The following is a 27,958-nucleotide window of genomic DNA, read 5'->3' as shown; positions in this document are numbered from 1 at the left end:
GTGCGATATTTGCCAAATGTTTACATTCCCACTGTCCACCACTTAGATACAGGCCCTTGACCCCACATGGTTTGGGGGTAGAGACTTGTCCTGCCTATAAGCTTGACAGGTGTTCTGAACTTGGGGTGCCCCTTGGGCTTGGCCCTAGAGGCAATCCTGCTCCTTGGCCTCTTTAACTCAGACACGAGGCCGAGCTCTGTCTCTGCTCTGAACTCAGAACACCACTTGGGTTACTAGAGTCCATCTCTGCTGCCTGAAGTCCTGAGTTGAAGTTGGATGTTGGGATAAGGTTACCAGATTTTTTTCAAAGAATCCGGGGACACTTTTTTTGAAAAGAGGGGGGGGGATTATTTTAAAAAGTTATTTAAAAAAATAAATAAGAAGTAATATCTTCTCTTCTGTGGTTTCCTCTGTCGCGTCGCACGGCCTTCCTCTGGGCCCCGGCCTGCTCTCTTGGAGTGCTAGCCGCTGTGCAGTAGGCTCGAGTCGGGCCTGGGCTCATCCCTCCCGGTGCTCTCCTACCTACAGTTCTGGGGTTATCTGTCCTTGCCCTCCCGGTGCTCTCCTACCTCTCCTCTTGAGTGGTGGCAGCGGCGGCAGCAGTGTGGCAAGGTTGGGGCTCCCCTCTTTTTTCTCCTTCCTTTTCCTCTCTCTCTCCCTTCTCTTCTCCTTCTCCTTGTGTCGGCTCCGGGGTTTTCCTGGCCCCAGAGTGCCGCTGGTCAGTCATCCGGGTGGCCAGGCGCTCTCGCTCCTGACTCAATTTGGGTTGCGGGGGGTCAGTGGTTCCCCCAGTTGACGCGCTGGGCATCCCCGGTTCCCCCTCGGCAGTGGCAGCGGCAGAGGCAGTCTCAGCAGCCCGGAGCCAGCCTGGTAGCGCAGTTGGCTCTGGCTGGCTTCAGGAGCTGCTCTCTGCCACGGCGCCCGCCATTTTGCCTCGCCGGAAGTCCCCACATGATGTGTCTTGTGCCGTTGAACCAATCACGCAACATTAATTCCCTAATAAATCTACAACACTTAAAATATAAATCCGGGGACATTAAATGAAATCTGGGGACATTCCGGGGACAGATTTGTAAATCTGGGGACTGTCCCTGGGAAACGGGGACGTCTGGTAACCATATGTTGGGAGGCACACCAGCTTGCCTCTGCCTATAGCTCCAGATTTGGGATCTCACTCGCCTGAGCCTGGCTCCCCACTTGCCATGGCGAGGGGAACAAGCAAGATGGTTGAGCCCAGCTTTCCAAGGTGCAAGGATATCTTATGGAAACAAATGTCGCTTTTTTGTTTTGTTTTGTTTTGTTTTAAATCCTCAAAGCAAGCTGCTTTGGAGGCAAGGCCTGTCTCTGTGGCATAAGAGAAACCATAGCTGAATCTGATAAGTGTGCAGAATTCTTGCTACTTTCCTTGATTTACAGTTCTGGGGTTATCTGGTAAACACTGCCGTTGATGGGTAACGCTCGTCCATATTTAGAACAGACTTCCTTAAAATGGTGCCGAATGGCTGAATTATTTATATCCTGAGCGCTACCTATTTAAATAAACATTGCTCAGGAAGAAGGCTGCTTCCAGCCCAGCCCATTTAGCAGGACTCTTCTGTCGTTACATTGCAATTTATCTAACTGCAGCCTTGAAATTTTTCCTCCGACTGTTTATTTTCCTTAGATTGAGGGTCATGTCCACAATCTGTGGCGTGTTCTTCTTTCTCCCTCATGTGCTAGGCACTAAGTAAAGGAGATGGCTTTTCTGCCTTGATAGATAGATAATACTTTATTCGGCTATAAGCCCACAAGGTAAAACAAATCAATAAATAAAACAGCATTTTACATTTTAAAATATCAACTAAAATATTTCAACGCATAATCCTTGATGTCAGGAGCCAGAGTCAGGAGTAGCTCAGCAATAAAAACAACAATACTGGAGTCCGTGAAGTTAACTCTTTATTTGAAGAAACCCAAACAGCACAGACCTAGTGATCACAGCAGCTCTTCCCTGTAGGTCGTGCCCCAGTGAGGCAGTTGCTAGGCCTGAAAGTCCCCACCTTCCCACTGCTCTCTAAGGCTCCTCCCCCAGCAACCTATGGCTCCATCATCTTGTCTCTCGTTGCTCCTCCATCTTCATTTCTCTCTGTGTTCTGGGAGACCAGGGGGAAAGAGAGCTGGTCACAGCAGGAGGGGGAGACTCCCTGGCTTCTTCAGCAGCCTGTCTCATCTCTGTCTCATTGGCCCCACTCCTCTCCTGACTCTGATTCTGCACCGCTCTCTGCCACAGCCTCTTCCTGCTCACTAAACCCTGTTGCCTCTTCAGCTTCCGACACCTCCTTCTTCCAGTCTTCTCCCTCTTCCCCCTCTGACCATACATTTGTCATCCCACCACCAATCTCCTATCTCTGAGCTTCTTTCCCTGGGGGTTCCCCAGCTAGTGCCTCCCACCACTTCTCTGCATCCAGCCTGCCCATGACACTTGAGAGTCTCCCTAGTCCTTTTGTTTTATTTCGAAGGCTGGGTATGTTTGCTGAATGCCAGTCCCTCCTTTACTGCATCTGTGGTGCTTGCTCTGACCCACCACCCAGCATAATGACAGCCGTACAAACCCAATGGAGGAGAGAGGGAACCTTGCCCTGGGAAAGACTTGGCCCCTTTCTTGTTCTAATCTCAGCCGTTTGCCTGGGGCTAATGTGTCACTGCCCTGCACCTTCAGGCTGTTGCAAGGGGCTCCCTGCCAACAGCAATGCCTGCCGGGGCCCTTTGCCTGCCAGGGCTTTTGCTGTGGATCCCCAGCAGCTTCATTTGTGGTCACTGTCCTAATTCTTCTCAAATGCAATGGTCTGGAAATTGCACCATTACAGAACATTTGGAGTCAGAAATAATAATTAAAAAATGGCCCTGCCATGAAACCTCGCGTCCAGCACATGCTTATTTACAGCAATGTGAGTTACTCTTGGTTTCCCCCCATGATATATAGTAATCTGCCTCTGCGCTGTGTCAAACTATTGATCTATCTAGCTCTGGGTCATCCACATCTGCAGTAGCTGTGCAGAGTTTGGGAAAGGAGCCTTTCTCAGTTCTTCCTGAAACGGGGACCTTCTGCATGAAATGGGGACCTTCTGCATGCTCTGCACTGAGCTACGGTATATTCCTGCAGCTTGGAATTACTGTAAGAAGTTGCATAACTGATTTCATCAGAGCCCATGATGGGGCAGAAAATGTGTACTGCAGGCAAGAGCAATTTTCTGATGTTTCATTTCAGCCTCTGCAGTGCCTTCTGTTTCATCTGTTCACAGCCTAAGTATTTCCAGCCTTTATTGACAAGGAGCAGAATGTGGGTAGGAAAAACTACTCATGGGTTGTTGTTGTTTTTAAACATCAATGTTTGACTGGCTAATAAGGTTAAAGAAGCAAGTAGACAGACTTTTCTGCTTGCAAGCATTTGATGGGTGGGACGCGGGTGACTCTGTGGTCTAAACCACTGAGCCTAGGGCTTGCTGATCAGAAGGTCGGCGGTTCAAATCTCCGCGACGGGGTGAGCTCCCGTTGCTCGGTCCCTGCTCCTGTCCACCTAGCAGTCCGAAAGCTCCTCAAAAGTGCAAGTAGATAAATAGGTACCGCTCTGGTGGGAAGGTAAACGGCGTTTCTGTGCGCTGCTCTGGTTCGCCAGAAGCAGCTTAGTTATGCTGGCCACATGACCCGGAAGCTGTCTGCGGACAAATGCCAGCTCCCTCGGCCTATAGAGCAAGATGAGCGCCGCAACCCCGAGTCATCCATGACTGGACCTAATGGTGCCTGGAGTTGTTAGGCGATCCCCATATTCCCCTCACAAAGCTACAATTCCCATACTGGTTTTAACAGCCAGTCCCTCTTCCCAGGGAACTCTGGGAATTGTTGTTCTCTGAGGGGTGTCCTCACAACTCTCAGCACCCCTAACAAACCACAGTTCCCAGGATTCTTTGGGAGAAGCCACAAATATTTAAAAACTTTCGAATGGCAGCAGTTATTTGACAGTGGAATGAACTCCCTTGGAAGGGGTTGGACTTTCCTTCCTTGGAGGTTTTTACACAGAAGTTGGATGGCCATCTCTCATGGATGTTTTAGTTGAGATTCCTGCATTGCAGGGGGTTAGACTAGATGACCACCGGGTCCCTTCCAACTCTACAGTTCTGTGATGCAAGGAAAGTGACAGGAAATGACTTTAAATGCATAGTGCAAATGGGGTCTTACTTCCATTTGCGCAAGCCTCCTCTCGTGGAAATCTATGTGGCTTGTTTCCAGACTGAATATGGTTAGGATTTGGGTGATGATTCTGCAACCAGAAATTAATGACCCAGGGAGTTATCGTGTGTGATCCCATGACTTCAGCTCTTGGCTCACGCACAAACTACATCCATTCTTCTCCGTTTCAGGTTGTCATTCCTGTCGTCTCTGTCCAACTGATAAAAAAGCACAAAACAGCTCGCCTGCTGCCAAATGGACTCGCTATCACCACCAATGCCAGCCGAAAGGTAAGTGACGCAGGCAAAATATCTGTACTATTTGAGGTCAAAGCTGTGAACATTTTCACCTATAAATACTTGGCCTTTTAGCCTCTACAGCAATAAATATGCTGTATTTTTTGGGGGGAGGGGGTCAGGGACATTAAATGCCCATGTGCAGATATCCAATGTAATCTGCTGCACCTAGGAATGAACAGAGTTGCCTTATGGCCCCGCCCACTCCAGGCCTGCAGCTTCTGATAGGTTACTCCCAAGGGAATGTGGCCCTTGACAGAAACTGGCCTAAGGAATGGGAGCTTGTGGCATTCCAGGCGTTGTGTTCTAGCACCTATCAGACCCAGCCTTCATGACCGACAGCTAGGGGTGATGGGAGTCGTAGTCCAACAACCTCTGGAAGGCCACAGATCAGCCACCCTGGCTTTGAGCCTTTGGCCTGCAAAGCAAAATCAGGACCTCTTCGCATTTCCACCCAGCCCTTCAGAACTCCCCCAGTGTGTATTGTGTCCCTTTACGACGTTGGGTTCAGTCCCAGCCTGCCCTCTTCATGGGTTACGTCAGCTTGGAAGGGAACGGGAAGTTGCTGGTTGTTTCAGCAGAGAATAGTAGGCTCCACGTCAGCGGCTAGCAGGTTCTAGTGCACTTGATGCACCCATTAACTTTTGCTGGTGAAAGCTTATGATGTAAATAAATCTGTTCGCCTTAGATGTGTCATGCAATCCCCCCCCACTTCATGTCCTTGGCATTTATGTCCGGAGGCAATGATTTCCCACTCAGTACTTATATTGCATATGTTTTTTGTTTGTATGTAAAAACCTATTATCTAGTGCCCTTTACTTTTTTTTTTTTATTTTTTTTTATAAGATTTTATTGTTTTCTATTAAGACAAAGGGAAAACATAACATAAACAACAACATTCACAATATAAAAATACAAAATACCATACATAAACACAGCACAAAAACATAATCAAACAATCACAATAAAAAGAAACATATACAAACCTTTAAACTAACATTTATCCTCTTACTTTTCTTGTTACTATCTTCTCTATTTTGAGGGACTTCCCCCATTCCCTCCACTGTCTTCAAAATCATATATATCTTCAAGGTAGCTTTGTATCTTGTTCTATTCACATTAACTCAATTTTTAATACACTTTACTTTGCTTAATCATATCTTAACTTTAACACCAAATCTTAACACAATTCCTAACAATTAAATTTTTCACACAAAAATATCTTACCAACAATTTTATCTAACATATATCTACTAAAGCCGCTATTCTATTTAATTCTGCTCAAATATTCAATTTTACTGTTTTGACTAAATAATCCTTAAATTTCTTCCAATCCCTTGACACCTTCTCCTCCCTCTGGTCCCGGATTCTGGCGGTCAGCTCTGCGAGTTCCATATATTCCATCATCTTCATCTGCCATTCTTCCACCGTTGGTATCTCTTCGCCTTTCCATGTTCTTGCCAATAAGATTCTAGCTGCTGTTGTGGCATACATAAAAAACACTCTATCCTGACTGGGTATCTCTTCATTGGTTATGCTCAGGAGAAATGCCTCTGGTTTCTTACAAAAGGTAACCTTCATTACCTTCTTGAGTTCATTATAAATCTTATCCCAGAAAGCATTTACCGCTGGGCACAACCACCACATATGAAAAAAGGTACCTTTCGCATGTTTACATTTCCAACATACATCTGACATTTTGGTATTCATCCTGGCTATCTTAACTGGTGTCAAATACCATCTATAAACCATTTTCATTATGTTTTCTCTTAAACTATGACAAGCAGTAAATTTAATACCTTTTTGCCACAATCCCTCCCAGTCATCCATCATAATATTGTGTCCTATATCTTTCGCCCAATTTATCATTGACGATTTAACCAATTCATCTTTCGTATGCCACTCTAGCAAAAGATTATACATTTTGGAAAGGTTTTTAAAGTTCGATTCTATCAGTTCTGTTTCCAGTTTTGATTTTTCTACTTGAAAACCAACTTTTTTGTCCATTTTGAATGTTTCATATACCTGATGATAATGCAGCCAGTCGGGGACCTGACTTTTCACTTGATCGTAGCTTTTTAGCTTAAAAGAGTCCCCTTCCTGCTGCAATATGTCCATATATCTTAACCAGTTTGCAGACATGTTCGGTCTCTTGTAGGCCTTGGCCTCCACTGGAGAGATCCATCTAGGGGTCTTTCTCTCTAACAAGTCTTTATATCTAGACCAAACCTGGTATAAGGATTTTCTAACTATATGAGACTTAAAAGTTCTGTGGATCTTAGCCTTGTCATACCAAAGGTATGCATGCCAACCGAACATATTATCATACCCTTCCAAGTCCAATACATCAACATTCTCTAGTTTAAACCAGTCCTTTAACCAGCAAAAGGCCGCTGCTTCGAAGTAAAGTCTTAAGTCCGGCAGGGCAAAGCCTCCTCTCTCTTTAGAGTCTGTTAAGATCTTAAACTTAATTCTTGGCTTTTTGCCCTGCCATATGAACTTTGATAAGTCCTTTTGCCATTTCTTAAAGCAATCCAGTTTGTCCAAAATTGGTATGGCTTGGAATAAAAACAGCATCCTTGGTAGGACATTCATTTTTATCACGGCAATTCTTCCCATTAACGACAGTTTCAATCTTGTCCATATTTCCATGTCTTTCTTTATTTCCATCCACAGTTTTTCGTAATTGTCCTTATACAGGTTCAAATTCTTGGTTGTGAGGTTGATACCTAGATATTTTACTGTTTTGACAAAATTGAGGCCAGTGCCTTCCTGTATTCTTTGAATTTGTTCTGCACTCATATTTTTTCCTAAAACTTTGGTTTTCTGCTTGTTTAACTTGAAACCAGCTACAAGTCCAAATTGTTCGATTATTCCCAAAGCTCTGGGGACACTGCTTTCCGGTTCTTGCAGGGATAACATCAAATCGTCTGCGAAGGCGCGTAGTTTGTATTCCTTCTCTCCCACACGAATTCCTTTTATCTGTTTGTCCTTTCGTATCATATTTAGGAGGACTTCCAGGACCGTAATGAAAAGTAAAGGGGAGATAGGGCACCCTTGTCTTGTTCCCTTTTCAACTTCAAACTCCTCCGATATCACACTGTTTACTATTACTTTAGCTCTTTGCTCTGTATAGATGGCATTAATGCCATTCAAAAATTTTTGACCAACTCCCATCCTTTCCAAATTCTTTTTCATAAATGTCCAAGAGACTTTATCAAATGCTTTCTCTGCGTCAACAAACAATAGTGCCGCATCTGTATTTATGTTTCTCTCCAGTTTTTCTAAGATGTCCACAATAATTCTCGTGTTATTACTAATTTGTCTTCCTGGCAAGAAACCTGCTTGGTCTCTATGTATATAGTCTTTCAACACTCTTTTCAGCCTTGTAGCCAATATATTTGCAAAAATTTTATAATCCACATTCAAAAGGGATATTGGGCGATAGTTTTTCATTTGAGTCTTATCAGTATCTGGTTTTGGAATCAGTGTGATAAAGGCTTCCTTCCACGTCTCTGGTGCCCTATCTCCTTCTAGTATCTTGTTGCATACTTCTCTTAGTGGCTGCGATAGCCAGTCTTTCAATGTCTTATAATATTTTGCTGTTAGTCCGTCCGGTCCTGGAGCCTTCCCCAATTGCATGTTATTTATTGCATCTTCTATCTCCTGTGTCGTTATTGGGTGGTTGAGAGTAACTAGTTTTTCCTCTGGGACCTTTTGCAATCCATTCTTTTCCAGAAATCGGTCAATTTCTGCTTCATCTATCTTCTCCTCCTTGTACAGTTGCTTGTAAAATCTTTGAAAACACCATCTGATTTCCTCAGGTTTCTCCACGTTTTTTCCGTTTACTACCAAGGTATTGATGACATTTACCTTTTGTCTTTTCTTCAATTGCCAAGCTAGTAATTTTCCACATTTATTAGCCGATTCAAATGTTCTTTGCTTCATCATTTTCACTTTCCATTCGATGTCCTGATTCATTATATTAGCATATTGGGATTGCAAGTATTTGATTTCTTTTTGGATTTTGACACATCTGGGATGTCCTCTTAATTCTTTTTCCTTTTCTTTGATTGATTTCAACAATCTCTCCATCTCTGCATTTTGTTGTCTCTTCTTTTTTGCTTTTTCACTAATGAGAAATCCTCTCATTACAGCTTTACTTGCATCCCAAGCAATTCTTTTCTCCACTTCGGAGCTCCAATTTATCTGAAAATATTCTTTCATCTTTTTCACCGCTCTTTCCACTAGCTTGGTGTCTCTCATCAAAGCGTCATCCATTCTCCATCTAAAAGAGTCCTTGGAAATCATTTTTAAATTTAACTGTACAGGGTTATGGTCTGAAAGAGTTTTAGGGCCAATTTCTGCCTTTTGTATTTTTGGAGCCAATTCATTCGAAATCCAAATATAATCTATCCTCGACCATGACTGCTGAGGTTCGCTGAAGTATGTTGCCTCTGTATCTGTGGGATTTTTTAATCTCCAAGAGTCCACCAAATTCAGATTGTCCACCATTTCAAAAAAAGTCTTTGGGAGTTTCCCATCGTTCGTTAATTTAGTTCTTTGAGATCTGTCCATTAATGTGGAAACTGCACCATTAAAATCTCCAAGGCAAACTAATTTATAATCCAAATAATCCAACAGCAAATCATGTATTTTCTTATAAAAAATTGACTTTCCATCATTTGGTGCATAGAGTCCCAGAATCAAGAATTTTTCGCCTTGTATGTTAATTTCAATTGCGATGTATCTCCCTTCTTCATCTTTAAAAAGCTGTCTTGGGCTATATTTCTCCTTTGCGTATATCACTACTCCTCTCTTCTTGGCCTTATCCGATGATATAAACTCTTGGCCTAGTTTTTTGTTCTGTAGTAATCTTCTGTGACGTCGGGCTATGTGGGTTTCCTGTAAGCATATTATATCCAAATTCTTCTTTTCTATGCTGTAGAACACTCTGCGTCTCTTTGGTCTCTGATTCAATCCCCGGACATTCCATGTCATTAACTTGAGCGCCATTTTCCTTTCTCTAGTCTTCTCCTCCAGTTGCTTCTCCTTTCTTGTCTTCCTCTGGATCCTTGCCTGGGCTGGGTAGGCTTGGTGGTGGTCCCGGCGGTGGTGGAAATACCTCTGGAAACCTGTAGAATTGTGCTGGGTCAAGTGGTGTGCCTTTAAATTGTTCCAGGTGCTTGTCCAAAAACTTCTGCTTCTCCGCCAGGGACCTTATTCTTATCTTTTTTCCTTCAAACGTAAATGCCAGGCCTTCTGGAAATTCCCAACTGAAGGGGATTTTCCTTTTTCTAAGCTCAGTTGCCAAATCGTTGTAGGGAACTCTTTTGTCAAGGAAAAATCTGGGGATATCCTTATAAAAAATTACTTTATTCTGCTCAACCACCAGGTTGTTTCTATAATGCAAGTCCAGAAAATAGTCTCTGTCGTGTCGATCGTGTAGCACAATCAAACAGTCACTGACTGTTTTGCTACTTTTCTTTCCTCTGGAGCCTCTTGGACCAAATCTGAAGGCCTTCACTATGCGCGCTGAGACGTTGATTTCTTCTATCTCCCAAAATCCTGAGAATAACTTCACTATGTAGTCTTTTAGGTCTTCCCCTTCCAATTCTGGAAGATTTCTTAGGCGGATGTTGCCCTCTCTTTGATGTAGTTGCAGAAACGCGAGAGACTCTTCAACCGACCTCTGTCGTGATCCAATACTCTCTATCTGTTCCAAATCTAAATTATCCAATTTTTCCTCCACCTTTTTTATTTTTTCCTTGACCACTTTAATTTCCTCTGAGTCCTTTTTCAAGGTGGTCACCTCTTGCCCAATCCTATTAATCTCTTCTCTGTTCTTCCTTACGTTCTCCTCAATTTGTCCAATGGATTTTTCTAGGGTCTGCGTAGAATTTTTAATGTCAGCTTTTATATCAGCTTGTAATTTTTCTATTGCTGAATTCACTGCTGTATTTCCTGATGAAACTTGATCTTGTGTTTGCTTCAACCCGTCAGTCACGCTTTTCAATCCTGCTGCAATTTCTGCAACACTAACAACTAATTTCTCCATTTGTTCCTGTAGAGTTAGGGAAACAGAGCCTTTTCTTTTTTCAGAGCCAGTTCCTTTAGATCTAGTTTCCATTCCCTGTGGGCTCTGCAGCTGTAATCTCAAGGTCACTCCAGTTTCTGTAGTAACAATCTCAGACATTCACAGCAGAAGGCCAACAGTCCCAAAAGTAAACACCAGGTGGCCAGCAGCTCAGTCCTGAGAACAAAGAGGCTGCTGAGCCAGGAGCCCACACCAGTCCCGAAAATCCAACTTTTAGGCAAAGGGTTTTAATTTTCCAAAATATAAGTTCCTTAAAGCCAAGAAGGGCCCATTTTCATGTAGCCCAAGTCAGTCACAGTTCCTAACTTGCAGTTACCACCAAAGTCCACAAAGTAACTTGTATCTGGTTACAAAAAAGTCAGAATGTCTCCACTGGTAAACAGTCACTGAAACACCAACAAAGGAAAAAAAAATGGCAACAATGTATCACAGCCCGCTACTGACCCGGAATCCTAATCCAGAGGGTGAGGGGCATCTTCTTTTGCCATATCAACTGTTTTTAAGTCTTTAAACATCCTTTAAACAACTTTTAATCAACTTTTAAAAAGTTCGCAAAACTTTTCCGTTAGTCGCGGCTTTGATCTTTTAGCGCTACCAAGCTCGCGCAAACAGTTTAAAGGGAACAGGCTTCCTTTTGCAGTTCCTCTGCAAGCAGTGCTCTTAAAACTTGTAAAAATAATCCAATTCTTTAACTTACAGAGTTTCTTTGGAAGTTTCTATGCAGGAAGTGCCGGGTGCTCGAGTCTGGCGGGATCGCTGCTTTGATCCTCCGCAGGCAGACGCTTCTTCAGTCCCGTGCCGGCGCTCCGCTCGCCCGATTTTCCCCCTTACGAGGGTCAATCGGGAACGGAGACGGCACGTCTGGGACCCACGAAGCTCAGGTCCACGGGACGCTCTTCCCGTGGCTTTAAGGGACCCGTGGCGCAGGCACAGAAGTCCCTAAAGCCTGGCGGAGGACGGAGCCGTCGGACTCCCGTCCGCCATTGACCGGCACCTAACCGGAAGTCTATCTAGTGCCCTTTACTCCTTGTGTCACATCGGGGATGGAGAACCTGTGGCTCCCTGGATGTTGACTGATTCCAACTCTCATCAGCCCCAACCAGCATGGCCCAACTGCCCAAGGATGAATCGAGCTGTAATCCAACTTCTGGAAGGGCCACAGCTTGCCCATCCCTGCCCCACATGAAAGGATTGCCAGCACTTCTGCGGTCACTGTTTCCTCACCTTTGGTTCTGCTAGCGCGCCCTCTTCTTGAAGGCGGATTATCCCCCTTACATCTGCCTTGATACCGATGCTTCCTCAAATCTTGTGCCATGCTGAGTTCAGTTGATATCTTGTTTGAGATGAGAGAGCTGGAGCTGCCATCTGTGCTTCAGCCTGTTCATGCACAGTGTACCCACCTGTTCCCTGTGGCCAAGTGCGGTACTCGTTTTGCCACCCTTTCTTGGACAGGCTGTGTGTGAGAAGGGTGCTCAGAGCACAGAGGGCAGGGGAAAGGGAGATGGAACTATTAGAAATGTGGCATCCTTCTCCGGTGAGAGCAGACACTCACAATATTTATTCTTTTAAAACAGGCTTGGGACTCCCTAAGCCCACCAGCCCCTGCCAGCATCAGGGATTTGGGGAACTGTAGTACTACAGCCGCAGCAGGGAACCTTATTCCTCCAAATGTTCCTGAACCGTCTGTGCTTTCTGAGGTTCATGGGAGTTGTAGTCCACCTACATCTGGAGGACCAGAGGTTCCCCATGTGTGCCATCTGACGGGACACAGGTTCCCCATCCCTGGTTTTAAAACATTCTAACCCTGCCTTTCGATTAAGAAAAAGTTAAGTTTTGTGGCAACAGCTTACGATTCAGAATAAATAACATGAAACAATGTCCGTAAAATTGCACAGCAACTTGAGCACAGGAAATGAAGGCTACGCCTCTGGTTGAAACCCTAGAAGAGCAGGGGTGGATGGAATGTGGTTTTTCGAACCAGGCATGTACACCACGGCTAAATGAACTTTTGCTATTTTGGCAGCCGCCTGATGGGTTTTCCTTTCATGGACTTTCCAAAACTGAAACCCATGAAACTCTTCCAGATGCATGCGTGGCTTCCATTGCAAGCCACCCATTGCGGACGGGCTGCTGGCATTTCAGAAAGAGGCCACAGGAGGCCTGGCGTAATGCAGCCTTGCAGGGTGGGGCCTCGGCCTTCTGGAGCCTTGCTGGGTCTGCCGGATTCTCATCGCTCCCATTGTAGCAGGAAAGGTTCAGTGAGCCCTGGTGATGTCCTTGCAGGGCAACTGGTTACAATGGTCTCTTGGGGGTAGGTGACAAAGGTGGAAGGTAGTCATGGGCCTATTGCTACTTGGGTTGTTGTGAGGATAAAATAGAGGGGAGCATGTTCCCTGAGCTCCCTGTGCAAAAGGCACCATTAAAAATAGAATAAATAAGGTCTTCTCTCTGCCATGCGTTCAGAGCACTGTGACAACACTTTAACCTGTCATGGCTTTCCCCCAGAGAATCCTGGGAAGTGTAGTTTGTTAAGGGTGCTGAGAGTTGTTAGGACTCAGTGAGAAACCATTCCCAGAGTTCATTGGGAAGACGGATTGATTATTAAGTCACTCTGGGAATTGTAGGTATGCAAGGGGAATAGGGAGTCCCCTAACAACTCTCAGCACCCTTAACAAACTACACCTTCTAGGATTCTCTGGGGGAAGCCATGACAGGTCAAAGTGATATCATAGTGCTTGAAATGTTTGGGGTGGATATGGCCTGTATAAAATGTTCTATGAGGCTTGCAGGCTTACAGTTCTTTGCAAGTGCCCTCCAAAGGGGGCATATTAATATCCATTGTGTGTGTGTGTGTGTGTGTGTGTGTCTTTAAACATGCAAATGCTGAATCAGCCTGGCCAGCTGCTGTGCTTCAAACTTTGCTGCTCGCACCATGATTATTCACTGCTCCTGATTTTTGTTTTGTTTCCAGTACATCTTTGTGTCCCTGATCTCTAGAGACAGTGTGTACGATGTGCTGCGGAGAGTCTGCACCCACTTGCAGGTACTTCCACTCCCTCCCTGGCAGTCCTCATGGTATCACTTAAAAGAATTGGTCAGCTGGTCTCAGCAAAGGGTCAAAAGAGTCAGATCATGGAGGAGCTCGCTTTTAAAAGCCTGCCCATTGCAATGGTCCTTAGGTGTCCTTCCATTTAAGTTGAGAGGTTGGTGGCAACAAGAAAGGAGAGGGTTTTCTTGGTGGTGGCACCCCCAGGTATGGAAATCTCTCCCTGCTATCCTTTCCGTTGCCAGGCAAAACCCTTCTTATTGTACCATACCTTTAAAAAAACCCAAACCCATTTCTGCTATTTGATGGTTTTGGATTTAAAGAGTTATATTCTGAATTGTTAATTCAGAATATAACTCTGTAAATCCAAATGTCGTTAATTTGATTTCGCAAGCAACAATTTTGTAAAATTTTTGTAAAAACTTAAAAAACAAAACCATTGTTTTGTTATAAATGTTATATAGGATTCAAAAAGTTACAGGATTTGGAAATGAAAGATTATTGAGTAGGGATCACTTACTGCATGTAGCCCTTTTGCAGTCATTATAGCCATGGGATTTTAAAAAAATCTTACAAATGAGTTTCCTCATTAATGGCTTCCCCAAAACTGTTGCCCAAGGTGAGCTGCCTCTGTCTAACAGAAGGGCTAGTTTTGAAAGCATGGCACTTAATCGGTTAAAGCAGAGCTGGGGGGCCTGCTGCCGCAGAACATCTCCCATTATCCCTAACCATTATCCACACTGAATGGGGGGTTGCTGGGAGTCCAACAAAGATTTGAAGGGCCAACTGATGGCTGTTTTTGTCTATTTGCCACTCCTCTAAGCTTGCATTTGTGAGCCACGTGCGTACGAGGCAGCTATCTCTTTCCATCCTGGGTAAAAAGTAAGTGGGGATCACTTTGCTGAAGCAAAAACAACTATTTTAAAACTCAGGTTTTATCCCAAGACACTACCCCCATGATACCCAGAGAAGAACTCACAGAGTCCTGTAATCTTGAGAGAGAATCAGGAGTTGGTGGCCATGGCATCTTGTGGAATGCCTTAACAACCCAATGTTTGGGTTGCACTGGCCTTAAGGTCTGCTTTTGGTAGGTAACTAGGCAATTAACGCTCTAAAGGCCTGTCTGATTTGTCTGGAGTACATTTCGTTCCTTGCTCCACCGGCAAAAAGAGAGGGGGGCACTTGGCTAACATTTTGTCCTTCCCTTCTTGCTTCTTAGCCTGCCTGTCTCTCAAACAGGCACTGTGCCACTTCTTCACTTCACAATCGGTAGTCATAGGACGTGAATTAGATAACTCTTGTCACAAGCTTCAGTTGGATCTATTTCTGGCCGGTGTTGTGGCAGAGGAGCAGATCGTCTTACTGGGATCTTAGGATCAGCCCCCGCGCCTGCCCCGAGCTCCTCCCAAGCAGTCCTAGGGTGTTTTTGTTCAGGAAAAACTCCCCTTTTGTTTGTCTGGATGAGGCTTTTGTTTTGAGGTTTTCTTGAAATACAGCCAGGCCTTTCATGACTACAAAAGTATGCTAGCTGCGTGGCAGAACGCACGGGAGACACTTTTAAATGCCTTCTGAAGGACAAATATTCCTTTTCCAACTTTGCCTTTGATGGCCATGTGAGTGCATGGAGCTGCTTTGCACCAGAGTCAAACCACCGGACCACCTTTGGCCCCACCCACACCACCCATTTAAAGCACACAACTCCCCCCCCCCAAGAATCTTGGGAGCTGTAGTTTGCTAAGGGTGCTATGTATTGTGGCTCTGTGAGGGGCAATTTACAGTTCCAGGGATTATTTGGGGGAAGCCAGGTGCTTTAAATTCATGGTGTGGATGGAACCTCAGGGCTGTGTGTGGCAGTGGCTCTCTGAGGTCTCAAGAAAAGGGTTTTCCAATTCTCTGGTCCTCCTAACTCAGGAATGGGGAACCCTTATCAGCCATTTTTTACCTCATGGGCATTCGGGGGGGGGGTAGGAACCAACTCCTAGGATCCAAGATCCCTTTGGTCCCCCCACTAAAAGATTTGAGGGGCTTGGCCCCCCCCAAGTTTATTGTCATTGCCATTCAAATGGTATGTGCGACGAACCTCCACTTCACACTCTCCCCTTGTTACTAAGTGAATTTCTAATCAGGTGTTCTGGGTCAAATTTCAATCCACCCCACCTGTCCCTCTGAGGTCCGTCTGTTATGTCAATCCCCTTTTATTTATAATCTGGGAATCTCTTAGTAACGGGAGTTTTCCTGTCCAGCGGCTGTGGCTGGTTATATCCTCTGCTCTGGGCTTCAGGGGTTAAACTCTTCTTTGCCTACAGTTCGGGGTCTCTCTTTCATTAGATCCCTCACTATATCAGTTAGCTAAGCCCTCTTAGCAACTCTGTGGCAATGCCAAGGTTTCCGCCCCCTAGCCCCTCCTGAGGGAACTCCAAGACACAAACTATCACCCTGCAGGTCAGTTTTGTCCTTTCCCTGAGTTCACCTCCTCATGAGCCTATATAACTCTCTGGACCAAATGAACGACGATATTTTCTTAGCTCAACAATAAGAAGTCTTTATTTCTTTCAGAACATAACGGTTTCAGTAATGGTTTATAAGCTTAGTTTCATAACAGTGTAAACTCTTTCTTTCAGCATCATATACACATCTTCAACCTAACCTAACCTACCCACCACTATCCTGGCCCCACGCCCTCCTTCCAATCACCACCCTCCCCTCTCTAACGGCTGCTCCCTCCATTTTAAAGAGCGGAATGTCCCGCCTCCCATGGGATATCTGCCACTCAAACTGGGGTACCCATTAACTCATAAAACACCGTGGGTTTCTGAAAATCCCTTAACTTAGATCCGATTCGTTACAGTATGCGTAATCAATTGTGCAGGGTGGGGTCTGCCAGCCCCCCCATATTTTATTCAAGTTAGCACCCCTGGGGGGCAGACAGGCACATGCAAATGGTTTGTGTGGCCAGAGGCAGAAGTGGGTGGAGCAACCAATTCATTGCAGCACCTTGTAGAGCAGACAGCACTGCAGCTACAGAAATAAGTCAGATTTCGGCCCACACACATCCTCTCTCCAGAGGCATAGTTCAAGGATCCATGTCAGCCTGGCAACAGCGCTCAGGAAAGTCATTGTTGAAAGAAAAATCTGCCCTCATTCCCTTATGGGGTACACAAGAGCCCCTGTAAAGTCCTTTGCAGGTTCTCCATCGGTAGGAGTAAAAAACAGAGGCCAACCAGAGAATAGTTAGAAGCAAAGCAGCTAGTAAGCTTGATCTTTATTGTTCTGTTGCAACAGGGTTGACGTCCCCACACACAGGAGAGGGGACGGGACGGGACCCAGAGCCATGCGTGGAAGCACTTAAAAAGACATTTTAAAAATCCCCCCCTTGGAGTCAAGCCCCACCCCCAGAAACCTCACGCATACATCACAGAAGGGGTGTAGCCCAAGACCACCCCCCATACCTCATGCCTACATCACCAAAAAGGCCTGGCCATTCCTTTGAGATGGTAATCTCTTTTAATTCCTGGGACAATGGAAAAAACTCCCTCACCCCTCCTTCCTTGCAGAGACCCGTTTGGTAAACATTTGGTCAGTTTTGAGAGTCAAAATGGTGTCAGGCCTGCTGCTCCAGACATGTGGCCTAGTTTGCAATTTCTTACAACATCATAGTGCAGGGCTGGGAGAGGTGTGGCCGGCGAAGGGTGTTTGTGATCTGAGAAGAGCCCTGAGGGCCAGATAGAGAGGCCTGGAGGGCCACAATAGGTCACCTTGCTGAGGTTTCCCCCACTCCTGGAGTTGCATGTGCTCTGCCACTGAGCTATGGACTTCTCAGTTCAGTGCTCAGCATGGTTTTCTTTCAATTATTTTTTTTACTGAATTATTGGTGCAATAATACAGAGACCACTTAAAATGCAAAAAAGTATAACTCAAAACAAAGGCAACTTTCCATGACTTTCTCTTAAGAAACAACGAGGACTTGTGTTAAGCCTGTTAGATACTGTGCCATGAAATACTTTGTGCCCCTCATTTAAGCGAGACAGACCCGTTCTGAAGTTACCGGTCTTACTCAATGATATGCCTGGGAATTAAATTAGCATTTGAGGTGGTTGCACCTGGTGCATATGTGTGGAATGGCAGCTTTGAGAGGGGAGTGATTTTGGGCAGGGAAATAGGACAGAGGGGAATGTTAACCTTCCCTCCCTCTCTCTGGTCCTGATCTGGATCAGCTCTCCCTGGTTGCTATTTTAAAAAGAAGGGCAATAATGAGAGGGGTGATGTCGAGGTTGATCATTACATCTAGAGAAATAGCAGTATTACTTGCACTGCTTTCTGGGCCAGGTTTATTACATGCACAATATAGCCCGTAGGCGCAGCACAGCCTTGGGTGCGGAAGAGGAACAATGCTGGTATTTCCCCAGTGTGGCTAATAGTTAAAATGCTATGAGTCTTAAGAGAGATATGTGGGTTTAAGTCATGACAAGAGTCTTACAGTCCCTGAGAACTGGTGATGCTGTACAGGCTGCTCAGCCAGCTCTTGGGGGCAGAGGGAATAGCTGATGCTTCAGGATCCAACCCACGGGGGAACTGCCCTTCGGTTGGTTTGCACATCCTTCCGGAGACCCTTAAAGCGAGTGGCGGCTCTGTAGAGAAACTCCTGTCTGTTAACGCCTCATTCTCTCTGCAGGTCTCAAGCAAAAAGAGCCTGAGCTTGAAGGAACTGACTGAAGAGCCTGACACGGTTTCACTGGTAAGATGTTCTCTTGAATCCCCACTACGGTGATGAGCTCCCATTGCTCCGTCCCAGCTCCTGCCAACCTAGCAGTTCGAAAGCATGCCAGCGCAAGTAGATAAATAGGTGTGGTGGGAAGGTAAACGGCATTTCCATGTGCTCTGGCTTCTGTCACAGTGTTCCATTGTGCCAGAAGCGGTTTAGTCCTGCTGGCCACATGACCCGGAAAGCTGTCTATGGACAAATGCCGGCTCCCTTGGCCTGAAAGTGAGATGAGTGCCGCAATCCCATAGTTGCCTTTGACTGGACTTAACCATCCAGGGATCCTTTACCTTTTACCTAGGTCCAAACCATACCATACCACGATATATACTATCAAGACATATTATCTGGATATAGTAAGAATATTTAGGATGGTATTCAGTGCTAGTCCTATTCAGAATAGACCCACTGAAATTAGTGAACAAGCCTATCTTAGATCCATTAATTTCAGTGGGTCTGCTCTTGAGTAGGACCAGCATGGGATTATGACCCATACTGTCTGGGTATGCTGTATATATACGTTATGAGTTGTATCCAATGCAGTGCTAAGTTAAATATACTGAGTTGTATCCAACATTAGTATTACTCAGCGTAGAATCATTGAAATAAACAGGCATAATTAACATAGAGCTATTGATTTCAGTGGGTCTCCTTTGAGCAGAATTTTAGTTGGCTGCAATCCAATTAGCAGCATACCGTATATACCCGAATATAAGCCGACCCGAATATAAACCGAGGCACCTAATTTTCCCACAAAAACCTGGGAAAGCTTATTGACTCGAGTATAAGCCGGTTCACCTTTGCCGCTGTGGAGGAGGAGGAGGAACGAGCAGCCCGAAAGCAACCCTTTGGGCTGCTCCTTCCTCTTCCTCCTTTGCCAAGTTTGCATTTATGCGAGCAGTTCAGGAATGGAACAAGCTGCCTGGGGAGAGTAAAGAACCGCCGTTCTTGTACACTTCTTAAGGAATGGTTGACTGGGGTGAACGGGCGGCGGCACGAGCGGAGAGAAAGGGCTTCTTTCTTGTTGCCCCCACCGCCCGCCTCACTCAAGTATAAGCCGAGGGCAGCTTTTTCAGCACAAAAATGTGCTGAAAAACTAGGCTTATACTCAAGTATATATGGTACTTGTTTTGCACGGGTGAGCCTGCCGATTGCTGCTATCTCTTAACCACATTAATTGGCATAAATTATAACGACTAGAGCTGGGCCTCTATGCTTGGCTAACTGCATTGCCTCAAAGTACTGAAGGGCACCTTCTTTCAGATAGCTCAGACTCTTAATCTCAGGGTTGTGAGTTCGAGCTCCACTTTGGGCAAAAGGTTCCTGCATTGCAGAGGGTTGGACTAGATGACCCTCAGGGTCCCTTCCAACTCTACAACTCTATGATTTTATTATTCTTTTCCTCCTCACTCTCTTTAGTGTAGAAATCTGCTTAGTCCCAGGTCAGTCTATTGTCTGTCTAGCCTGCTATTGTCCACTCTGATTGGCATTGGCTCTCCAGGATCTCAGGCAGAGAAAGCCTTCCCTCTCACTTGCTGCCTGGTTCTTTTCCCCCCAGTTGGAGATGCCAGGGATTGAATTTGGGACTTTCTGCATTCAAAACTGATGCTCTGCCACTGAGCGATGACTTCTCCCCGGAGGAGAAGGCTCACAATGTCCAGGAGGGGGCAGTGTTGCACTGGGAAGAACTAGCCTAGCAGGCTTTGTTGACAAACCTCTTGCTGCGTTAGCTCTGCCCTGTAGGTTGACACTGCAGTGAAAGATCGTGGCTCCTTCCTGCAGCCAGCTAACCCGCATTCCATGCCTTCCACAGGAGGTGATTGTCCCAGAAGTGAAGTGGAGGAAGGGCTCGCCGGCTTCGTTGTCCCTGGCCCTCCCAGATGCAGGCTTCCAGTGCATCCACCGGGCATCTATCAGCAGCCTCAGCACAAAGGAGAGCTCTTGTAACTCAGAGGAGCCCCTAGTATCAGGTACAGGGCAGCAGGAGGCTGGGAAAAGGCCCTTGGTGCCACTGCATGTTTTTCGTTTGGCACCTGCGGACTCTCAGGCAGAGCTTCCTCTGCCCCGCCTGATCTAACAGCTGTGCTGGCAGCAGCACCGACTGTTCAGCTGTCCCAAGGACATAAGCTGCGTCTTGATTGCCCCATGTAATCTCCGTCATGCCAGCCGCCGCATCACGTCCCTCCTGAGTGCATCCATGTGTCGGCTGCGCACAGATGGCCATGCTCTTTGTTCAGACTTGGGAGACACATGCTCTCCTTTTCCATTTCGCCTCACGCCCGGGGCAGTTCATCCCGTCAGCAAACACATGGATGCAAGCAAACACCATTTCCTTCTCAGAATTCTTGTATAAAACTTGGGTTTTAGATGGCGGGTTGTTACTACCTGAAAACATATAGCCTTCATGTGGGCCTTACTTGTGCCTTCTGAAGCCCCAGTGACCTTTGCCCAGCAGTAGGGAAGGCTACCATCTCTCCGCTGCTGGGTAGCCCACAAAGCAGCCTTTTCCACCAGGGCAGAAGCACCAGTCGCCAGTAGAAGTTTCTACCCAAGCGCAAATGCAATAGTTGGCTTTAAGTCTCTGTGGTGTGTTCTCAGTTGTGTGCAGCTGAGCTGCAAATGCACCCCATGGATCCACCAGGAGCTGTGCACTCAGTATTGTGGGCCCCGTTTCTTATAGATAACTTTTTAAATTCCACCTCTAAAATATTTTTGTCCCGTATCCATGCCGTTCAAAGGAAAGCAGCAAGGCAGTATTGACTGCTTGTTGAAGGAGGTGTGCTGCGGCAACGAAAATTCAAATATTTGCTAGCACATTTTGATTGGCTTTTTAATATTCTGGTCCTGCATATATAAACAAATTCTTGTCTGAAAGATAGGATTTAATCTAATTAATCTCTGCCTTCTGTATTGCTCATTGTGTGAGCAAAACCATGCAATGGGTATTCTAACCACTGTTCTACCCAATCGTTGATTTGGTGAACCTTCACACTCTTTCATGCGTGTGTGAAACTAGCCCACTGGTGGACTGCTTGTAATTTCATTTGGCTATAGTTTATTTTTTTTAATATTCTGAAAAGAACCTCTACTCTTCGAAAGCACACCAGTGCAAGTAGATAAATAGGTACTGCTGTGGCGGGAAGGTAAATGGCGTTTCCGTATGCTCTGTTTTCCATCACGGTGTCCCGTTGCGCCAGAAGAGAGCCAGTGTGGTGTAGTGGTTAAGAGCGGTAGACTCGTTATCTGGGGAACCGGGTTCGTGTCTCCGCTCCTCCACATGCAGCTGCTGGGTGACCTTGGGCTAGTCACACTTCTCTGAAGTCTCTCAGCCCCACTCACCTCACAGAGTGTTTGTTGTGGGGGAGGAAGGGAAAGGAGAATGTTAGCCGCTTTGAGACTCCTTCGGGTAGTGAAAAGCGGGGTATCAAATCCAAACTCTTCTTCTTCTTCTTTAGTCATGCTGGCCACATGAACCAGAAAGCTGTCTGTGGACAAACGCCGGCTCCCTCTGCCTGAAAGCAAGAGGAGCAGCGCATCCCCATAGTCACCCTTTGACTGGACTTAACCGTTCAGGAGTCCTTTACCTTTTACCTTACTCTTCAGCAAAAATATTTTCCCTGATCTCAAGTTTCTCCTAACCTTCCAAAGCAGATGTTGCAGGGGCACAGAAGGCAGAAAGGTTGGTGAGAATAGCCCTGTTGGGCTAGGGCAGAGATGGTGAGTCTTTGCCCTGTCCCTGCATCAGATGTTGCTGAACTACAACTCACATCAACTCACACCATAGGCCATGCTTGCTGGGGCAGATGGGAACTGTAGTCAAACAACCTGGAGGGCTAAAATTTCCCCCAGCACTGTGTTAGCTGATGCCCACTCACACTGCATTGGATCTCACCCTGTGTGTGTGTGTGTTTGCATTATATATAGTTTTAATATTCAAGTGCCTTTTTATTATTATTCCAGAAAGTGCAATAAACACTGAAGAGGAGTTAGAGGTGGAGCAGAGCTACCAAGCAGAGTTGAGGCCATCTGATTATCAGCTGCTGAAAATCTTCATTGTCTTGTAAGCCTGCAGCCACCCCCCCCACGCCCCCAATTCCTATCCTATCTTCAGGTTGGTTTTCTGACTCTGTGCTCAACGGTGCCTCTCCGTTTTGTCTCTGCTTCCTCAGGATCTGCCTCCTGGTGGTGTCCTCCTCCTACCTGGCTTTTCGCATCTTCCGCCTGGAGCAGCAGCTCTGCTCTTTGAACCGGGACTATCTCTCGCGTGTGCCCCGGAGGTAGGAAAGCCTTCCGAAGCCCAGCGAGTGTCTGCAGAGGAGCCCTTTCTCGGGGTCTGGAAGATGGGATGGATAACCTTTTGTTCTCATTATGCCAATATTGAAATATGCCCTTGGTCACCACATGAGGCAGGGATGGGGACCCTGCAGGGGTGGTCTGGATGCTTTTGGACTTCAGCTGCCATCATGCATGGCCAGTGGTCAGGGATGAGGGGAGATGAAGTCCTGCGACAGGTCTGAAGGGCCCCGCAGGCTTTCTATTTCTGCTATAAGCAAAGGTTCAGCATTGCTTCAGGAGTCTGCAGCTTGTGTACTTCTCTTTTTTTTAAAGGGCCGATTGACACCAGCTTTAGTGGCAGCAAAGCGTGGCCTGTAGCCAGTACTACTGCTACTACTACTACTACTACTAGTAGTAGTTGGTGACTTGTGGAAGCCCCATGTTGGGCAAAAGATACCTGCATTACAGTGGGTTGGACGATATGGCCCTTGCGGTCCCTTCCAACTCTACAATTCTATGATTCCGTTCTTCTGCTTAGACTGCTTCTAAAAATCCCAATTCTGCAGTTAGAATATCCCAGTTCTTGGCTGGAATAAATTGTGCACATTTCAATGAATGTTTACTTGATTCCTGCTCCTGCCACTGCCAAAAGGCAATTCTGCATCTGGACCTGTTTCCTTTTATGGACTGGGATGTGGGTGGTATCATATTCCTCGAGGTGGGAGCACAGATGTTAGGCATGGACAAAGACTTGAGTTGTACTGAGTTAAGATGATTACTGGAATTTCCCTCTCTCCCCCCAAGTGAGCTTTAGTTCCCTTAAATGTATATCATTAATTGCCTTAAAAAGGTCCTTTGACTTGAGTCATTAACCCCAGAACTTTCTTTTAATGCACATTCATCCATGTGGGACTGGTCCAAAATATTTTTGCTGCAGAGGTGGAACAGCAAATTGTGACATATCTCCCCTGTTCCCACTCCGAGTTAAGGTGCAGAGAACTCAAGGCCAGCCAAGTTGGTACCTTTTAGATATTGCTGTTGTCTTGTGGTCTTGCAAACCACCGTGATTTTGCTTTGAAATGAAGGGCAGTGTACAAATAACTGAAGTAAATAAGCAAGTGATGCCATAGGCACCTCTTCCTTCTTTGTAGCAGTAAAAATGCAATAGTAAAAAACTAAGTAACTAACAGCTTGATGCCTTTTCATGGTGGCTCGCATCAGGTTCATTAAGCAGACACTTCACTCTACCTAATATTAGGGCTGGCCCTGAACACACACAAACAAGGAGCTGCATTAAATCAGGGGAAATTCTCTTGCCATTTGTGGGGCAGTCAGGTTTCCCATAGGATTGGTTCAGAGCCTGCTAACAATGGCCTCTTTGTCTATTTCTGACAGGTGACTGTGGGCTCAATAAAGACAACAATGGAGAAAACAGTGCCCGCGAACATAGATCTGTGTTGTGTCCAAGGAGTTAACACGACTGCTGTGAAACCAGAGCAAATGAGCCCCATGCTCTTCCTCTGTGTTCCTCCTGGACCAAAGCTCTCTGCTTCCGGTGGCGAAATCTAGAAGTGCTTTCTTGCCGTCAGCAACCCATTGGGATGCTTGGCCAACAGTAGCCAATGCAGCAGCTTCCAGATGTTGTTGGGTGATGACATTCATTGCCCCTGGCTGTTGGCGGGAGTCCAGCAACATCTAGAGGGGACCGTGCTGACTGCCAAACTAGCTGTACAAGGGCAGCAGTGGTGTTTGTGAGAGTTGCCAAGGGTTGCCAGTGCAATATCGTCTCCATTGATGGTGTCTCTGGCCATACCTTCCAAAGGCCACTGAAGACGTTGGGTAGCTTGCTCTCTAGAGCGGCAAGAAAATTTGGAACTGCAGGGCTTCCTCTGAGGCTCCCCTTTGTATTTCAGAACTGCAATGTCTTCCCAGGGCTTTGCTCCAGAAGGGCTGACTGTTACCACCAGCAAACTTTTGTGGCTGGTCCTCTTTCACATCCTAATGCATCCTAGCAAGGTCTGGAGAAGTAGCTGGGTTCTCTTCTAGGAGGACTCTGAACTGCTGCTAGTTCTCGTTGCTTTCTTTCCCCTGGAGGAACGGGGCAGCGGGAGAAAGTTGATGATGGATTTTTTTTTGCTGCGGCGAAAAGCTCTGCTTTGGAAGAAAGATGGACGTATCCTTTGCCCAAGGCAGTGAAATCATCTCCATTAGAATCCATCTTCTTTCACTTACAGGATTCCTGTTGTCCAGGGAATGCTGCTGGAGCAATTCTTGTGGCCCTGCAAAATTACTGTAACTGCTGCAGCAATGTTCAGCTAAGGGACCCTGTGAACTGCCAGGCAGGCCCTGAACACTCATGGAAAGATGCCATGGGTATGCACTTTCTGGGGACAGATATGACTTAGTGGTGCATATGGCCCTCGAAGCACTTTACGTGGTTCTGCCCCACTTAACCCAAGGGCTTTGCAGCTTGGCACTGACACAAGGAAGCAGAGACAGAGGTAAAGCAAGCTGATTGCGCCATTTCTTTGTCGCTGGGGAGGTTTGTGGCCCTTTGCAGATGCGCCAGTTCTCTGCTTGTTGAAAGCAGGTGGAGCCAAGGCCGTGCCCCCTTCCATCGTTCTGCAGCACAACAACACAAGACAGCTCTCTGAACCCCAAGCCCTTGAGAGGCCAATTCATATGCAGGCTTGGAGTCAGCCATCTGCATCCCTAGCCATGGAAGCCTTGAATGGCTTGTAAAGATGACTTGGGCTGCGATTGGGGGCAGAGGGAGAGGACTTGTCTGCCCCCATCAGTGCTACTGCCCTGGACAAACTGGGAGAGTTGGCCAAGGGTAGAATCATAGAGGCAGAACATCCAGGGAGCAGTTAAGAACATCGGAAGAACCCTGATGGGTAACTGTGAGAAGCCCCACTGGATCACCGGGAAGCCATGATCCTTGCCCGTGAGAGTGAGGACCATGCTGAAGAAGCTTGGTTGTCTTCGCAAGCAAAGTTCTCCAAGGTGGACTTGAGGCCACGTGAATGAACGCCTCTCTAGCACAGACTAAATGAATGAACGAGTGTGTGAGCTAGTGTGTGGCCTTTGGATACAGAGCAAGCAGACCACTTTGGGAATGGTCCCGTTCAGAAGGAAGTGGGCCCTGCCTGTGGGATTAAGGGTGTTGCTTTTCAAGCTTCCTGCTTTCTGAGAACCCTTTCCTTGTGGTCTGGTCTGCTGGGAAAATTCCTTCACATCTTCCAGTGGACCACCTTGAGTGTCATGTAAAGATTTCAGCGCATGTTGCTGGGTATAAAGTCATCTTTGGTGACATGTCGGTTCTTGGGGCTCAGGATTGTGTGTGGTGACTGTGCAGCAAGCCAGAGGAGCTTCTTGGGGAGGGGGCAGAATTTAGCCGGGGGTGGGGGTAGATGGAGGCAGGGTGGCGTGTTGGTCCTTTATGTTTGGTGCTCCACTTCAGATAGCAACGTCTTGGAATTGCACCCAGGAAATTGCACCCATGTGCCAGCATCTTGCAGGGAAAGGAAGGCCATCCTCTAGGGACGCTTGTCTGCCATTCTTGGTCTTCTTATTGAGGGAACGCCTGGGTCCCTCAGCACACAGTTTGAAAAACATTGCATTAAAGGAACATGTTCTCATACCTAGGGACAGTTCCAGGTTTGAAAGGGCTGCATTCTGATGGGAGCCCCCCACATCCGACAGGGGGACTACTGGCAGTCCTAGGCCACATCCAAACCAAATACTTTTCAGAACTATGATAGCAGTTGTGGCTTCCCCCAAAGAATCCTGGGAACTGTAGTTCGAGCACTAGAGTTACTGTTCTTAAGAGCTGTTTTACAATTCCTTTCCCCTAGGAGTTCTGGGTAATTGTAACCCTGTGAAGGGAACAGGGGTCTCCCGACAACTCTCAGCACCCTTAACCAACCACAGTTCCCACGTTCCTTTGGGGAGGAATCCTATAAAGTGGTATGAAAGTTCTTTACATGTGTGGTGCGGATGTAAAGGGCCCAAGTGGGTTTATCTGGCTGTGGCGGTGCTTGGATCAGTGACGGAGGCTGGGCTGGCGCCTCTGGAAGATGCTGTCGAAATTTCCCAGAATGCCCTGGGGTGACACTGTTGTGTGTATTTTCATGAGTGTGTCTGTGGGAAATGGAAGCTTTCATACAGTGCTGACCTGATGACTAGAGATTTTTTTGGTGGGGGGCCAGGGCAGGTATTCTAATTTCTGCAGCTCCAGGACTGCTTGAATGAGCAAGGTTCAGGAGGCCCAGCTGGTCTGGCTGTGGCATGTCGTTCTGAAAAAGCACACCCCGTCTGTGTTCTCCTCTTCTTTCCCTGCTCCCAGTGCCAGAAGTTTACTGGGCTGCTGGACAGCCAGTTGGCTTCTTTCTTAGCAATAACGTCTCAGGTGTTCCTCTTCTTTTTAATCAGACCTCCCATCTCGTGGGAGGTAAATGTAATATTTGTGCTGATTATGATGATGATTACTATTTTGGAATGAGCTGCTAAGACAAAGTCCTTTTGTTTACTGGAGAGTTGTCTTGGCTGTGGGGTCCTGGTCTCTCGGCAGTGGGCACCACAAGGTGTGTTTGTGTGTCCAGGGTCTGAGGGGCAGGTTGAGGCAAGCAGCCTCAGGAAGTGCCAAGAAAACCCGATTTCTAGCAAGGCGGTTGTGTGCTGCATTTTCTATCACTCCCTGTAAGTCTGTGTTCGAGCATAATGGTTCAGAGCATGAGCTATGAGCCAGAAGGCCCCAGTTCAAATCTCAGCTGAGCTATGAATTTGCTGGTTGGCCTTTGGTGAGCTGCTGTCTCTCAGTTCTTGGGAGCCCTTTTCTTTTCTCTAATTTTGGGAATAACAGTACTGGCCTACCTTACAGGGATGTTGTAAGGATTTCAAGGTAATGTAAAGCGCTTTGAACACTTTGGGAAAGCGCTCTATAAATACTAAGTATTATCATTAGTGTTATTCAGTGTAAGCAACGATTCTATTTTTCCTTGTCCTTTCCTTTTCTAAAGTTCAGAACAATTGCACAAATATCCTACAAGCTCGTTGTTTTATGGCTTCGTTGTCCTGTAGGTGACATGTGTTCATAGTTGTGGGAGGATATCAGCACCAGCAGAGGCACACCAGACCTTGTAGCCTCTTTAGTCCCCTTCGAATTCTCTTTAAGGCAGTGGTAGGGAATATGTGGCTCTCTAGGTATTGTTGGGACTGCAGCTCCCATAAGCCTCTGCCAGCAAGGGATGATGGGAGTTGAACATCTGAAGAACAGA

The 27,958-nt window shown here is 46.4% G+C and overlaps 1 protein-coding gene across 4 annotated transcripts in view; it reads left to right on the top strand.

Annotated features, from left to right (window-relative positions):
- The window catches only part of GRAMD2A (GRAM domain containing 2A), an 81,395-nt gene extending 53,674 nt beyond the window's left edge, over nt 1–27,721 (top strand). For 3 of the 4 annotated variants that reach the window (XM_033167037.1, XM_033167036.1, XM_033167035.1), the window contains 7 exons: nt 4,398–4,496; nt 13,571–13,642; nt 18,318–18,380; nt 20,218–20,374; nt 22,365–22,464; nt 22,574–22,681; nt 24,075–27,721. In XM_033167037.1, the coding sequence (XP_033022928.1) occupies nt 4,398–4,496; nt 13,571–13,642; nt 18,318–18,380; nt 20,218–20,374; nt 22,365–22,464; nt 22,574–22,681; nt 24,075–24,078 (603 nt within the window). In that variant the 3' untranslated portion in view covers nt 24,079–27,721. Of the gene's footprint in view, nt 1–4,397; nt 4,497–13,570; nt 13,643–18,317; nt 18,381–20,217; nt 20,375–22,364; nt 22,465–22,573; nt 22,736–24,074 lie in introns of all 4 variants that reach the window. The other variant, XR_004427745.1, reaches the window with a different exon arrangement.
- The last annotated feature ends 237 nt before the right edge of the window (nt 27,722–27,958 follow it).

This window comes from Lacerta agilis, chromosome 13 (assembly GCF_009819535.1).
Source record: "Lacerta agilis isolate rLacAgi1 chromosome 13, rLacAgi1.pri, whole genome shotgun sequence".
In the NCBI taxonomy this organism is placed as follows: Eukaryota; Metazoa; Chordata; class Lepidosauria; order Squamata; family Lacertidae; genus Lacerta; species Lacerta agilis.
The sequence above is the reverse complement of the archived record's forward strand: the minus strand, read 5'-3'. Positions and strand labels throughout refer to the sequence as shown.